A 16,515-nucleotide genomic window follows, 5' to 3' on the forward strand; every position below is an offset into this window, starting at 1 on the left:
AAGCCAAAGATACTATCCCATGGGTGCAAAGACTCTTTTTTCATAGGAAATATACTAATAATAACTTTTGAACAATAACTTTTGAACAATTTAACAGAGCGACTGTTCTCTGGCTGTTATGACTCTGAGCACATTTTTGGACTGAATATGGATTCAAATAGACCTGTGGTCAAATATGTCAACAAACCTAATGTGAAGCACATGAGCTCACCTGGACGTAAAGCTCCCGCAGCTCATCCTGGAACTTCTTGGGGTCTGTTGTTATTGTAATGGGTCCAATCTCTGCAGAAAACAACAAATGCCGTTAGAGGCAAAAATATGCTGTTGGAATACAGTCAAATGACCTCGTAGATCAAAAGATTAGAACGAGTTTTGTTTTGTCCACTCAGATGCCAAATATTTATGCTGGCAGCCAGTGGCGGATGTCTAGGATCAAGGGTCACAGTTGAACTTGGGTGACAGGGAGCTTCCTGTTTAGTGCCAGGAGGTTTTCTGAGCCCTAGAAAGCAAAAAATCTGTTTGTTTGTTTTTTTTGGAACTTTCTGTTACATTGAGTTGTGTATACTGTGCCTTTATTTCGAGCTACAGAGCCATAATAAGGTATGGACACACCATATTTAAGTAAATCAGACAAGGCAATATTACAATTTAAATTTGAATTTGTTTAATTGTGCAGCCCAAGTATTGCATTAATTAGCATAGCATGCTGTGGTAAGTAAACCTGCTGTCTGTTCTCATTATGTTCCCATTAGCTGTTCTCCTTCATAATAGGAAAGACCTTATAAATCAGGTATGCTCTTCCGTCAGCGGCAGGAGAGTCTGGCGTGAGGTCATTGTGCTGCAGTCGCCTGTGTCAGTGTGCATGGGCCAAATTCAAATTCAAATTCAAATTTTATTTGTCACATACATATACATACATAGTACGACATGTAGTGAAATGTATTGTACGACTGTCCAACAAAATTAAGAAAAACCTCAAGTTTACAAAATACAAATAGAAAAAGTACAGTAAACATATATACAGAAATAAACTAGCAATAAAATAAAATAAAAAATAGATATGAGAATAAAAATAGATATGAAGAATAAAAATAGAATATGATTCTATATGGATTCTATAAAAAGTAAAGTGTATGTCAGTGATAAAGTGTCCGTGTGCTGTGCAGTGCAGTAAAGTGTATAAGTGAGTAAAAGGAATACTAAAGACAAAAGACAAATGGTATGTAAATCCCACTCATTTATCCTTACGTAACCTTCTACAAATTAGTGCAGATTGTATTTGAAAATGTGCAAAGTGGAAGTGTGGGGTGATGTGCTTAGAGTGGAGAGAGGTTAAGACTCCGAATGGCCTGCGGGAAGAAGCTCCTCCTCATTCTCTCTGTGTTCGCCTTCATGGAGCGGAAGCGTCTCCCTGAACGCAGCAGAGAAAAGAGTCCATTGTTGGGATGGCTGAGGTCCTTCACTATCTTCCTGGCCCTGGTCAGGCACCGCTTGCTGTAGATCTCCTGCAGGTCAGGGAGCTCGGTGTGAATGGTACGTTCCGCTGAACGCACCACCCTCTGGAGGGCTCGTCTGTCCTGCATAGTGCAGTTCCCGAACCAGAAAGTGATGCTGCCCGTCAGGACGCTCTCGATGGTGCAGGTGTAAAAAGTCTTAAGCACCCGAGAGGGAAGTCTAAAGTCCCTTAAGCGTCTCAGATGGTACAGACGCTGCCTGGCCTTCTTCACCAGGGTGCTGGTATGACAGGACCAAGTCAAGTCCTGCGTGATGTGAACACCCAGGTATCTGAAGCTGTTCACTCTCTCCACTGGAGTCCCGCTGATCGTGATCGGCTGGTATGACCGCTCCTGCTTCGTACTGAAGTCCACTATCAGCTCCAATTACATCATGTGCCGTTTCTGAAGCCTGTCAGCACACAGACTAGGAGACACAGAGGAATATGGTCAAACAGAGGATTTTAATGAAAGTCACTGAGGGGAATCGGGAGGATAACGTGAGTGCTCGTGATCGAAGGAAGGGCTCAGGTGGTTGCGGGGATCCGAGGAACGGTGGAGAACAGGATCGGTGGAGATCAGGAACTCTGGAGGTAAGTTAAACACATAAGGTTAGTAGTTGAGTCAGGCTAGGTTCAGGTAGTGAACGGTAGACCGGACGAGGAAGGATTGCGGGCAGAGTGTTGATATAGTGCAGGTGATTGGCTACAGCAGGTGCGGGGAGTCAGAAGGCAGGTGACTGTGATCTCGTTAGCGTGGGTGCTGGTGACTGGGGTGACTGTGATTCGCTGACATTACCCCCTCCTCCAGGGGCGGCTCCTGACGCCCTAACACGACGACGGGGGTGGCTTCGGCCTCTGGGTGCGGGACGATTGGGATGGTTTCGGTGAAACTCCTCCAGGAGCAAGGGGTCTAGGATATCGTCCCGGGCCACCCAGGATCTTTCCTCTGGCCCGGGCATCCGCGAAGCGCTTGTGTCTCCGCACTGCCCGCTGGAGGTGGATGTGGGCTGAGTCCCATACCCTCTCGCTCTCTCGGAACCAGTAGTCCACAGCTGGAACCTCCGCGGGTTCTTCCGTCCAGGGGAAGAGCGGGGGCTGGAAGCCGAGTATGCAATGGAACGGGGTGAGACCTGTGGTGGATTGTCGGAGGGAGTTCTGGGCATACTCGGCCCACTGGAGGAATCGGCTCCAGCTGTGCTGATCGGGACAGCAGTATGACCGAAGGTAGCACTGAGCTCTTGGATCTTACGTTCAGTCTGGCCATTAGTCTGGGGGTGGTAGCCCGAGGACAAGCTGACGGTGACTCCCAGGAGACGAAAGAAGGCCTTCCAAACATTTTCGGGTAGGCCGTAGTTCCGAAACACATGGTGAAAGAGGCACTCAGCCGTCTTGAGTGCCGTGGGCAGGCCCTTGAGGGGAATCAGCTTGCAGGCCTTAGAGAAGCGATCCACCGCGACTAACACGCATGTGCTTCCCTCGGACTCAGGGTGGTCGGTAATGAAGTCCACACCGATGTGGGACCAGGACCTTTGGGGAACAGGCAGGGGAACCAGCTTGCCTGCGGGAGATGGCGTGGAGATTTGGACATGGCACAGACTGAACAGCCGCAGACGTACCTGTTGACATGCTCGGACATACTGGGCCACCAGTACCGAGCTTGAAGGAGCGAGAGGGTTCGCTGACTGCCTGGGTGTCCAGAGCCCGGTACTTCATGAGCGGAGCCCAGAAGGGTTAATCGTTGGGATCGTGGGACGTAGGTCTTCCCTTCTGGGCCTCCCTGCGAAGCGGGATCGGTGAGGGTGGCGTCATGGATGTTCTCGGCAATCTCCCATTGGATGGGACTGACGATGAGGGCTGGAGGGAGAATGGGTTCTGGTTCTGTGGGAGAATCAGGGGCATGGAGACGGGAGAGAGCATCGGCCTTGAGGTCCCAGGGCAGTAGGTTATGGTAAAGGAGAAGCGGGTAAACAATAAAGCCCAGCGGGCTTGACAGGGGTTGAGCCGTTTAGCATCTCTGAGGTACTGTAGGTTCTTGTGATTACGGTGAATGGAGAAGCAGCTTCCTCCAGCCAGTGACGCCACTCCTCCAACGCCAGCTTAATGGCTAGCAGTTCCCGGTTGCCGATGTCGTAGTTCTGCTCCGCAGGGGTCAATTTTCGGGAGAAGTAAGCGCAAGTGTCACGTATCCTGTGGGTGTGCCCTGGTTGGCCACCAGATGTCACTGTCTTGTCTGAGCACATGGGGTTGTGTTGTGATTGTTCCATGTGTTCCCCGGTTGATTGTTTGACCCCGCCCTCCTTGTTATTCCCTAATTGTCTCAGTGTGTACACCTGGTTCCTCCTTGTTTGTCTCCTTTAAATGATCCTGGTGTTTGCAGTCCTGTTCGGCCACGTTGTCTAATGTGATGTGCAGTAAGTCCTGTGTGTTTCTAGATCCTGATCGTTGTATTGCTTAGTCTGCCTGTTTTTCCCCTCGGGGGAATTTATGTTGTGTTTTTGTTTCTTTTATAATTAAACCACCATTTCCCTGCACTTGAGTTCTCGCTTCATTTCACTGCACGTATCATGACAGAACGTGGCCGACACTGAGAACTCAGCGGGGAATGGATCCACACCATCCTCCAGCCGCTAACGTGAGGAACCCTCGCTACTCACGGATCCTCCAGGTCAGGACGCTGCGATCCCTCCGTCAGAGGGGCACTGACGTGAGGAGATTTGCCCTGACGTTCTGTGAGGCAGCAGAGGGTTTGGGCTACAACGATGCGGCTCTCAAGGACTTTTTTAACCTGGCCCTGGAGGAGCCACTCGATGAGGAGTGGATGAGGGGGCTGGGCCGCTTGACTTTTGGGGAGTTTGTGGAGTTTTTGGCGCATCTCCAAGCGGCGGTGCCCACTCACAGCGCTCCCGAGGCGGCGGTGCCCGCTCACAGCGCTCCCGAGGCGGCGGTGCCCGCTCACAGCGCTCCCGAGGCGGCGGTGCCCGCTCACAGCGCTCCCGAGGCGGCGGTGCCCGCTCACAGCGCTCCCGAGGCGGCGGTGCCCGCTCTCAATCCCCTAGTGGTGGCCGAAGATGCCGCAGCGGCGCCCCGCTCCCGGAGACGGAGGAAGAGGCGGAGGAAGGCCTTCTCCGTCCCACAAGGCCAGGAGGCTACCCAGGAGCTCACTGCTGGCCAGGAGGTCGTGCCAGAGCCACCCAAGCTCCTCGCCCTGCCGGCGCCACCCAAGCTCCTCGCCCTGCCGGCGCCACCCAAGCTCCTCGCCCTGCCGGCGCCACCCAAGCTCCTCGCCCTGCCGGCGCCACCCAAGCTCCTCGCCCTGCCGGCGCCACCCAAGCTCCTCGCCCTGCCGGCGCCACCCAGACTCCTCGGCCTGCCGGCGCCACCCAAGCGCCTTGCCCTGCCGGCGCCACCCAGACTCCTTGCCCTGCCGGCGCCACCCGAGCGCCTTGCCCTGCCGGCGCCACACGAGCTCCTCGCCTTGCCGGCTCTACCCGAACTTCTCGCCCTGCAGGCTCCACTCGAGCTCCCTACCCTGCCAGAGGCCGTTCCTGAGCTCACTGTCTGCCCTGTCACGGCCACAGAGGCCGTTTCTGAACTGACTGTCTGCCCTGTCACGGCCACAGAGGCCGTTCGTAAACTCACTGCCTGGCTTGTCCCTCCGGCCCCACCCTGGCCGTGCGCTGGGGTTCCTGTTGGGCCGGAAACCCCCTGGTCCGTCCCTCCGGATCTGTTCTGGTCTCCTGCTCTGCCTTGGTCTGCGGGCCCCCTGCCTCTGCACGGGCCTGGCCCACCATCCCTCCCCCTGATCCGTCTCTTGCCCACCTCCCTTCTTGACATTTTGTATTTTCATTTTTCATGTTTTTGTGTCGTCTTAGTGTTGCAGATGGAGCATCTGGGAGCTGCTCCTTTGTTGGGGGGTAGTGTCACGTATCCTGTGGGTGTGCCCTGGTTGGCCACCAGATGTCACTGTCTTGTCTGAGCACATGGGGTTGTGTTGTGATTGTTCCATGTGTTCCCCGGTTGATTGTTTGACCCCGCCCTCCTTGTTATTCCCTAATTGTCTCAGTGTGTACACCTGGTTCCTCCTTGTTTGTCTCCTTTAAATGATCCTGGTGTTTGCAGTCCTGTTCGGCCACGTTGTCTAATGTGATGTGCAGTAAGTCCTGTGTGTTTCTAGATCCTGATCGTTGTATTGCTTAGTCTGCCTGTTTTTCCCCTCGGGGGAATTTATGTTGTGTTTTTGTTTCTTTTATAATTAAACCACCATTTCCCTGCACTTGAGTTCTCGCTTCATTTCACTGCACGTATCATGACAGCAAGGATGGAGGCGGGGAGGCTCGCCGTGGAATTGGGACAGCACGGCCCCGACTCCCGTGGTAGAGGCGTCCACTTCTACCACGAAGGGACCTGAGGATCTGGGTGCCGAAGGATGGGGGCCGTGCTGAAAGCTTCTTTGAGCCATTGGAAGGCTTTGCGGGCGTCGGGGCTCCAGGACAGAGACTTGGGCTTGCCACGCAGCATGGAGGTGAGGGGCGCGGATCCCTGGGATGGTTTGCGCACTGGGGTCAGGCAGTTCATAAAAAAGGTCTCACTCCAGCGAGTAATCTCGCACGGATCCCATCTGACTTCTGGAGAGTGTTGATGGAGCCAGGAGCGTCCCAGGATGATATCCACCGTGGGTCCCTCCAGTACCAGAAAGGTGATGGTTTCCTCGTGCAAGCATCCGATTCGGAGTTTTAATGGGGGAGCTCGGTATTTGACTCTTCCACGCCCCAGCGGCTTTCCTTGGATGGTTTCGACTCTGAGCTCTCGGGGTTGCCGCCTCCAGGGGAGGTTGAGGTGGGTTAAGAGGGCTTGGGATATGAAGTTCCCCAAGGAGCCCGAATCGACCAAGGCGGAGACTGTAACAGAGGAGTCTGGGGTGAGAAGTAGAACTGGCAGAAGTGATAAAGAGGAAATGTTGGGTTCAATTTGAAGGGTCCTCACCGCTGGGCGTGGAGGTCTCACGGGGCAATCCCTGATGTAGTGCCCCGGGAAGCACAGTATAGACACAGTTGAGCTGCGATGCGGCGATGCGGATGACTGTGATTCGCTGACAGCCATGTTGTCTCTGCTTTCCAGCTTTCTTTCTTTGTTCAAGATTTGATGAGCTGTAAAACTGTTAAACATGTTCTTTCTTTCCAAGTAAGCATACAAGATAACTATAGTAGTGCCAAGCTGACACATTGTACCAAACGTAACAACTCACTCACTCCATTCATACACACAGACACAGATTTCATACAAACAAAAGTCACATTATCATGATTATTTTGTTAATAGCAGGGAGGACTTCAAACAACTAGCCTATAAAAGTGAAGCTTTTCCCAAACCACTAAGCAAATACATCCTCTTTGAACTCGTTCAAAAGCATTTTACATTGAAGTAGTCAGGAAGTACAGTAGCGTCCAAAACCTACAAAATTCTTGACACCAAAAATTATAGGGGCTGCGCAATAGAGACTCTGAGATCCTTTTGATGCATTCCCATATCTAACGTGTCTCTAAAGTGTATTTTGTTTTCACATATATTACCATCTTCAGAAAATAAAAATTTATAACTGATTTTCTATGGTTTGCTTTCAGTTTATGTGAACAAAGAAACACTTTATGCTTTAATGTAACTTCTTGAAAACACTGTATAAACAAATACTTGCAGAACTATAAAATCTTCCACAAGAGAGATTCAGAGCGCTGATATTTTGGCACTATAGAAAACCCTTGAAGTGCAGAAAAAGAAGGTTTAGGTGGTCAAAGCTGTGTTTAACAGGATAGTAATTTTGACTGCTCTGCATGCTGAACTGGCTTCAAGTAAATGCTTTCATGAATGGAAAAGTTTACAAAGTCCTGGGACATTTCTCTCAATTAAGGGGTTTTATCTTAAAAGCCTGGACACTGGTTGTCTTTGCCTCTCCTTTGACCTAAAAGCAGCATCACAGTTAAGGGAAGCTGGAGCAAAGAGCACATGGAAACATTAAAAACGGGGGAAATGGTGAAATGCTGCAAGGGCTCTTAAATGCCAGTTGCATTAGAACAACTTTGAAAAGGCGAAAAAAAATTATGGCAATCAAATTGAAAGACATTTAGGAGAAAGACAGACAACAGATGATGAACTTATGATTATGGTGAATAAAAGCATAAAACCCTTATAGAAGAAAATTAATGATAATAAAAGAGGAAGAAAGTGATTTATTTGAGCTATCTGATTTTAGGTCAGCTTAGATTATTGAAGGAAACAGTCAGTGTTTTCTCATGAACATAGACATATGCTTGCAGTCAGCGCTGAATAATGACGACAGATCTTTTAAAACACTAAGTATTTGAAACCATTAAAGGGGTCATACAATGAGGATTCATATTTTCCATGATCATTTGAGGAAAAATGTTACTCTACTATGAAAACACTGAAAGCTCCACTAGTTCAAATTTTAGAATGTCCTACTCAATGAAAAAAATAAGCATTTATTGAAAGTAACAAAACAGCTCTGCAACTTTCTGGCCTTAGACAGATTACATTTGAACATCTGAAATGCAATACTCGAGAGAAATGTCTCAAGAAGAGAGGCTATTAAAATAACATTTCTAGAAATGCTATCTCTATGCCCCCTGCCTTCTATTATTAACATTAAAAGTTAATTTTCAAAAATAAGTAGTTCTCTTGACTAAAGGCCAAATCACTTCAGCTTGTCCGTCTAAATGAAGAATTAAGGAACAATCTTAAAACAAGATGGATGGAGCCTGGGAAACCACTGTGGAAGTTAAGTTACTAACCCTCGACCACATCTCTCCTGCCAAAGACCAAAGAGTTTATATAGATGTGGAAGCAATCATATTAACAGCCCTGAACATTTGTTTTCATCCCTTTTATTCCAGCAATCAGGAGGTTCTGAATCAAACTCACTATGTACTATGCAAATGAATGATTAAGAGCATCAAATGCTGTTTACGCTCCAGGGATAAACATGTTGGGTCCTACTTTATATTAGGTGGCCTTAACTACTATGTACTTACATTTAAATTAATCATTTGATACAATGCACTTATTGTGTACATACATGTTTTTACATTGTACTTATGTTTAAAAAAAAAACTATATGTAATTACATCTGTAATTCATTTCTGTAATTACATTTATAATTACACTGTTGACCCATCACTTACACCTTAACCCACCCTTAAACCTACCCAGACCACCAAACCTGTCCCTAACCTCACCCATATCCCACCTCAATAGCAGCAGACATGTTTTGCAATACAATATGACCACAATAAATACATTGTACTAATTTTTGTTTGATGTAAGTACATAGTAGTTAAGGCCACCTAATATAAAGTGTGACCACATGTTGTATTTATTACAGGGCACTGACCACAATGACAATACTATGATGCCAGTGTAGATAATAGAAATGACTGTGTCATTGCTGTGGCGCTCTATAAGATCTTTTTTCTATACCTTTTAAATGTTGTTCATATAGAAGTTTTAAGTAGAAATTTCCAACAATAGCTACAATGGATTCATCTTTCCACTGGTAGATCCAAGATGGACATTTGATGACCATGTTTATAAAATTGTAGGTACAGCAATCAAGTCCAAGAATAACCAAATAACATAATGAATACACTAAATGACTAACGGAATTAACATGAACTATTAAACATGTGGAGGAAATAACAGCAATAAAATTTATTAAAACATCCGCTGACAGCAAATATGTAGCACAGACTACTCTAGGAACAGAAATATTTCACTGATGCAGGATAATTATTTCAATTACCTGCATCGTGCCAGGAAACTACCAAAACAGTAAGCCTTTGTAAGAAAGGAAGAAAAAAAAGATGACTGATGAAAAAGAACAGTTCAATGAGCCAGGGCTGCCTCAACTTCACCACAACCAATGTTCAGGATAGAACATAACTCTCCACACTCGTTGTGCCATAAAGGTGACAGAAACATGGAGTGACATGGATTTACAAGCCTGTTTCTCTCTCACTGATTGGACTGTTTTCGAAGCTGCTGCAAATGATCTGGACAAGCTCACAGAGACTGTGACATTTTATATCAGTTTCTGTGAGGATATGTGCATTCCTACCAAGACTCATCTAACTTACAACAACGACAAACCATGGTTCACTGCAAAACTCAGACAGCTCCGTCAGGCCAAAGAAGATGCTTACAGAAAGCGGGATAAAGTCTTGTATAAACAGGCCAAATACACACTGGAAAAGGAGATCAGAGTGGCAAAGAGGAATTATTCTGGCAAGCTAAGGAACAAATTCTCTTCCAGTGATTCTGCTTCAGTGTGGAAAGGTATGAAAGATATCACCAGTTACAAGACACCATCCCCCAGTACTCTGGAGAATCGACAACTAGCAGATGATCTGAATGAGTTCTACTGCAGATTTGAAAAAACAACCCACACCCGCCCAGAACACCCCTCCACACAACCATTAACACCTCCAGAAACCCTCCTCTCCCCCACACCTACAATTCAGATAAGTGAAAATGACGTGTGCCAGGTCTTCAGAAAGAACAAAAGAAGGAAAGCACCAGGCCCAGACAGTGTGTCACCAGCCTGCCTAAAAATCTATGCTGACCAGCTGGCCCCCATCTTCACACAGATCTTCAACTGATCACTGGAGCTGTGCGAAGTCCCCTCATGCTTCAAACACTCCACCATCATCCCCGTCCCAAAGAAACCCAAAATTACTGGACTTAATGACTACAGACCTGTGGCTCTAACGTCTGTGGCCATGAAATCATTTGAAAGACTGGTTTTGGCTTATCTGAAGGCCTCCACTGGACCCTTACTGGTAGGGTTGGGCATCGTTTTGATTTGAACGATTCTGATTCCGATTCCGATTCTTCCTTTCGATTTCGGTTCTTTTCGATTCTCAATTCCGATTCTTTGTGGGCTGGAGTCAAAACATGTCACAGGCTCATTTGATTTCACAGAGGATAATTTTATTTTGATTCAATATGAGTTTTAGTTTTAGGAGCTGCAGCCCATGTAGGAGAAAATTACCACATATGCGGTAACTTTTCTGTGGCACTCTTCCACTTTCTCCGCTGGCATTTTCCCCTGCTTTGCTGCCAATGGAGTTTCACAACGAGTCTCCACCGGTTTAGCATTAGCAGCAGTAATATTAGGACTGCTACTAGCGTGGGCAATTTGCATAACGCTACATTCATCTACGAGGGAAAAAAAAATATTTCAGTAACGTTGTTGTTCACCAAATTTGGTCAAGCGCTTTATTGTTGTCACTTATCTGATTGTTGTGACGAGGTAACGTTACTAACGTTGGTTAGCGCAGGGTTGCCCAAGGAGGACGAGACAGTGGACCTGCGCAGCACGTCAAACACGCTACACTCCTTAATTTGTACATCATGTAGGTGTTTCGTCATATTCGTAGTGCATCCTCCCGTGCAAGATATCATTTTGTCACATGTGTTGCACTGTGCCGACCCAGGCTTTTTTAGTGTGAAATAAAGCCACACTTTTGAGCGCCGCTTACCGTGCTCCATAGCTGCAACTGAACAAGCGCGCGGCAAGCACTTCCGGAAATACGGTGGCCACAATGGAAACCAAAACTTGCGCGTTTGGAACCGATGATCGGAATCGAAAACAAATTTTAGAAACAATTCCAATGGCATCGTTATTTTTTTAACGGTTCCAAGTTGGAACCGGTTCTCGATGCCCAACCCTACTTACTGGACCCCCTGCAGTTTGTCTACAGAGCAAACAGGTCTGTGGATGATGCAGTCAACATGGGACTGCAATTCATGCTGCAACATCTGGACAGACCCAGGCTTATGTGAGGATCCTGTTCATAGACTTCAGATCCGCTTTTAACACCATCATCCCAGACACCCTTCAGAATAAACTGACACAGCTCTCCGTCCCCACCTCCGTCTGTCAGTGGATCACCAGCTTCCTGACAGACAGGCAGCAGTTAGTGAGGCTGGGAAAATTCACATCCAACACCCGCACCATCAGCACTGGAGCTCGTCAGGGCTGTGTTCTCTCCCCACTGCTCTTCTCCCTCTACACCAACGACTGCACATCTAAAGACCCCTCTGTCAAGCTCCTTAAATTTGCAGATGACACCACACTGATCAGCCTCATTCAGGATGGTGACAAGTCTGCTTACAGACAGAAGGTTAAGGAGCTGCCTGTCTGGTGCAGTCTTAATAACCTGTAGCTTCACACGCTCAAAACTGTGAAGAATAGGGGTGGGCGATATGGAAAAAATATCATATCACGATTGTTTTTTTTTTTTTGAAATATCACGATTTTATCACGATTCTTTTTTATGTTGGTTTTACTATTTTGATTTTACAAGTTGTCTGAGCATTACAGCCAAACTAGAAAAACAAAGCCTTTCAGGGTAACAAAAAACAACAAAAAAAGACATGGCAGATATTTAGGCCAAAGTGGGCGAAGATAAAAATCTTTGACATTATTTTATCTTTCTTATTAAAAAATAAGAACAAAGATACACATTACAAATACACATAATATACAAATAAAACAAACAGTGCTTTATTTTCAGGTGCAATAGGTGTATTTTAGCAGAAGCATTCAATGAAATTGAATGAACAAATATAAAAATAAAACACTATATAGACTGATTCCTAAAGCAACTGTTTTTCAGTCAAGAATAGTGAGTGATTTTTCTCTTTGCGTTTTGTTGTTTTGTTAACATTAAATGAATAGCTCCTCCTAAAATAAATATTCTGTCATCTGTCTGTCAATTCAGTGTCCTGTCAGAGTAACTCTACTGCTGTATGTCGTGTTGTACAGTATATAGAGACGGAGGCGCCAGTACTGTATTTGACATAATGTGAGCTGTAGCACAATACTACGATATTTCTTCAAAAGCAGATCGTGGAGACATTTTTATCGTCCACGATCAAAAATCGTCATATCGCACACCTCTAGTGGAGAGGAACGTGGACTTCAGGAGAAACCACCCTGCTCTCCCCCCACTCACCATCATAAACAGTACTGTAACAACAGTGGAGTCATTCAGATTCCTGGGCACCACCATCTCCCAGGACCTGAAGTGGGACAATCACATTGAGTCCATTGTGAAAAAGGCCCAGCAGAGGTTGTACTTCCTTCGCCAGCTGAGGAAGTTCAACCTGCCACAGGAGCTGCTGAAACAGTTCTACTCTGTAATCATTGAATCCATCCTCTGCACTTCAATAACTGTCTGGTTCAACTACCAAATCTGACCTCTGAAGACTACGGAGGGTAGTCCGGACTGCTGAGCGAATCATTGGTACAACCCTCCTCACTCTCCAAGAACTGTACTTATCCAGAGTGAGCAAAAGAGCTGGCAAAATCACTCTGGACCCCTCACATCCAGCACACAACCTCTTTGAACGGTTACCGTCTGGTCGACGTTACAGAGCTCTGAGAACCAGAACGACCAGACACAGAAACAGTTTCTTCCCTCAGGCAATCCATCTCATGAACACTTGACACTAAACGTGGAACACACAACTATTATACATTATTTATTCACCACACATACTTATTTTTTTTCATTTCAAATTTGTCCATATCAGACCTGTAAACACATAATTGTCTATATTATATATTGTGTTTTTGCTATTTTGTACATTGCCTATTTGTATATTATTCTTTTATTATCTGAGTCCTGTCCTGTTGCTGTCTTTCTGTTGCACTGTGGAGCTTCTGTCACTATAACAAATTCCTTGTATGTGTAAACATACCTGGCCAATAAAGCTCATTCATTCATTCATTGATTCATTCAAAAGAAAAGCGGGATGTGTCCCAAACAATATGAGAAAAAACTTGCTATTATATTAAGTGGTGCACTCCATATAATTTATCAAGCAACACTGCAACTTGTCACAATATAACCGATGTGTGGTTATTGGTACGCATACAGTTTATCATTCATTTACCTTCAAATGTGGCTTACCAATCAGAATTTAAAGGCAGAACTATCCATTTCATAATATTATTGTAATATTACTGTTTTGAGTCAATTGTTCTTAATTTTCCAAAATAGATATTAGTGTATGTTTGGAGTCATTAAGATATCTATCTGGTTTGAGACCAGCTGTAAACCTACCAGGATGCTTGACCACAAATCCAACAATGTGACAAAGTGTGTCGGAAAAGTAAGAAAGAACATTGTGAGGTTTTGCAATGAATCTGTGTGTGTGTGTATATGTGTGTGTTTGCATGCATTGTGGACTGTTAATATAAATGTGATCATGAATGTTTATTAGGTTTGAATGTGTATGTAATGATTCAGTATATATGAAAACTGTTAAGACAAAAAAAAATAAAAAAAATTCCGCTGACTGAAGCTTTCATAGAAGAGAATCCTTACAAAACGTATGTTAATGATAAGTTTGCTGATGTCATCAGAAGGTAAGGGTTAAACTTGACTAAGGGGTCTAAAGCCAGTCTGTTTCTAATTTAGGCCAGTAGCATGATTGGTTTGGCCTTAGGTACATTTCATTGGCTAAGTGAGTTTGACTGACACCATTGAATGGCTGGGGATGTGACAGCTAACTCTTATGGATGTTATTATTACCCCCAGAGAGACTTGTAATCAGTCATCATCCAACTATATTTGTGGTAGTGTTTCTTGAGCACTAAATCAGCTTATTAGAATGATTTCTGAAGGATCAAGTAACACTGAAGACTGGAGCAATGGCTACTGAAAATTCAGCTTTGCCATCACAGGAATAAATTACATAAAAAATAGTATACAATTTAATTTGTAATAATATTCCGCAATATCACTGTTTTACTGTACTTTTAATCAATAAAAGTAACCTTTGGGAGAATAAAAGACTTCTTACAAAGACATTTTACTGACAATTTGATTCAACGTCCCATATTTAGAAGAGATAAGAAACTAAAAGTCCTTTTTACCAGGCAGTTGTGTTATCATATGCAAAAATAAATGGGATAAAAATAAAAAAATAAAATACAAATACATCAAATGAAGTTTCTTACTTGGTTCTTTCTTAAGTAATACCTAACACACTATAAATCAACTCTTCTCAGCTACTCAATATGAATGCTATCTACAGCTACAGTATGTAACATATGGCTTCCATTAGTCTCAACATACAATCATTTAAAAACCAGAAACATCGGCTGTGATGTAAGACTGTTGGCCCTAGCATATAGAGCATTGGTTGATGTACATTTGTTTTTAAGCCTTGCCAAGTCACTGGTTGCACGTCCATTACTTTCTCATGACATAACTGCATTTAGCTGAATTGTATGATTTAAATGCTGCTGGTTTACAAGTATGACCAAAATAACAATATCTATCTGTATAATACAGCTACACAAGGTTTTGTAAAAATATGAGAGCTCTGAATAGCTCAAATGTACCATCAGTTTTAGAGCAAAAAGTTTATCCGTTTTTTTTTTTTTTTTGGTACAGTATGAGCTTTGAGGATTTGTTTATGGTAACTCAAACAAAGCCATTTAATGGAAACCAACTGTATATTGGTGCAAAGCATTAGTCATATGAGTCCAATAGAGCCAACAAAAAAAACAATCCAGTCCTGAACCACTTTATAAGATGTAAGGTACACAAACTCTTTCAGTACACAACAAATGTTGCTCTGATGTAGAGTACATTTGTTTAATTGTGTCAGATATCCTATAGACAAAGACCCAGCACCATTGGCCGAATCACTGACCACACACATGCTCCACTCACTCAAAACCACAAACCCAGAGAGGACTGAGTCTAACCATCCATTTCCTCACACCACAAAACTTTCAGCAGGTTGGCCTCTAAAGAAAAGCCTGAACTGAAGGTCAGAAGGTCTCCATCGCTTGGTCTGTAAAGCCAAAAATCAGACCAGAAATCATAACACAGACACAGCAGATGCTGGTATGCCAGCTGGGAGCTGAATGGAATTTTTTTAGCTGCTCAGGAAATGTCTCGGCAGTGAGACGGTGACTCTCCTGGGAGAAAAAAAAAAAAATGGGGAGACAGAAAGGGATGAAGAAAGACAGGAATAGACAGACCCAGATAGGAATGCAAATCAGGGGTCGAGAGCAGGGGAGAGATGAAAAAAAGACATGAAAGCTAATCAAATCTGTGAAAAGGCGAAAATGATTTAAAAGAAATCTCTTACTACGCCTAATATTTCAAAACGTTTTTCTCTGAAAAAAAGACATTTGAATTAATGTAAAAACAAATATTTAATTAAAATGTTTTAAACATTTAATAACAAGAACTTCTTGACAGCACTTCAGCTGTTATCTGTTGTAAACTACCCATGTTGTTTCACTCGGAGCATAAAGTCGATCTCATACAGATGAGACTCATTATCCGTGAGGAGGATCAGGGTCAGGTAAATGAGCGTTTAAGATACATACTTAATCACAAATTGAACATGTCAGGGTTTTCCCTCACATAGCTTCTATCAAATGCTGTTTTTTAGCTAATTTAAAGAGAAACATGCTGTTTTTTAGCTAATTTAATTAGGTAAAATTAGCTAATTTAGGACTGTCTGTGATTGTGTATATAATTTTTTCGCTTCTCATTTATTTTGACCTTTGTAGAACTGTAACTAAAGCTAAATGTTTTGTTCCATTACATTATAGATTTGGACCGTTTTCCCAACTTTCTCGGTTAAAATAAAGAGAAAAGAAATTTGGTACTGCAGGTACTGCTGGCTTCACATCCAATGAAAACAGACAACTCCTCGGGATGTTCATTATATGACTTGGTTTATTTCATTGGGTTATGTGATTCATACATCCAAGCAACAGACACTCACATCAGTAATCAGTGATCAACTGATTTACTGTAGGTTTTCAATTGCCAATATATTGTCCAATATGTTTTAAGGTCATTGCACACTGAATCCGTCTGATATTTTCGCACGTTAAAAAATAAATACGACCTCACGTTGTGTCAATCAGATCAGGTTCGATTTTCTGCGTCTTCGCATCCGTAGCATGC

General features: G+C 44.2%; 1 protein-coding gene across 2 annotated transcripts in view; it reads right to left on the minus strand.

Annotated features, from left to right (window-relative positions):
- Positions 1–16,515, minus strand: part of LOC306880268 (hemicentin-1-like) — a 112,260-nt gene that overhangs the window by 88,669 nt on the left and 7,076 nt on the right. For both annotated transcript variants that reach the window (XM_079433700.1, XM_079433701.1), the window contains exon 2: positions 212–282. In XM_079433700.1, coding sequence (XP_079289826.1) covers positions 212–282 — 71 coding nt within the window. The remainder of the gene's footprint in view (positions 1–211; positions 283–16,515) is intronic.

The sequence above is a fragment of the Barbus barbus genome (assembly GCF_936440315.1).
Source record: "Barbus barbus genome assembly, chromosome: 14".
NCBI classification, from domain to species: Eukaryota; Metazoa; Chordata; class Actinopteri; order Cypriniformes; family Cyprinidae; genus Barbus; species Barbus barbus.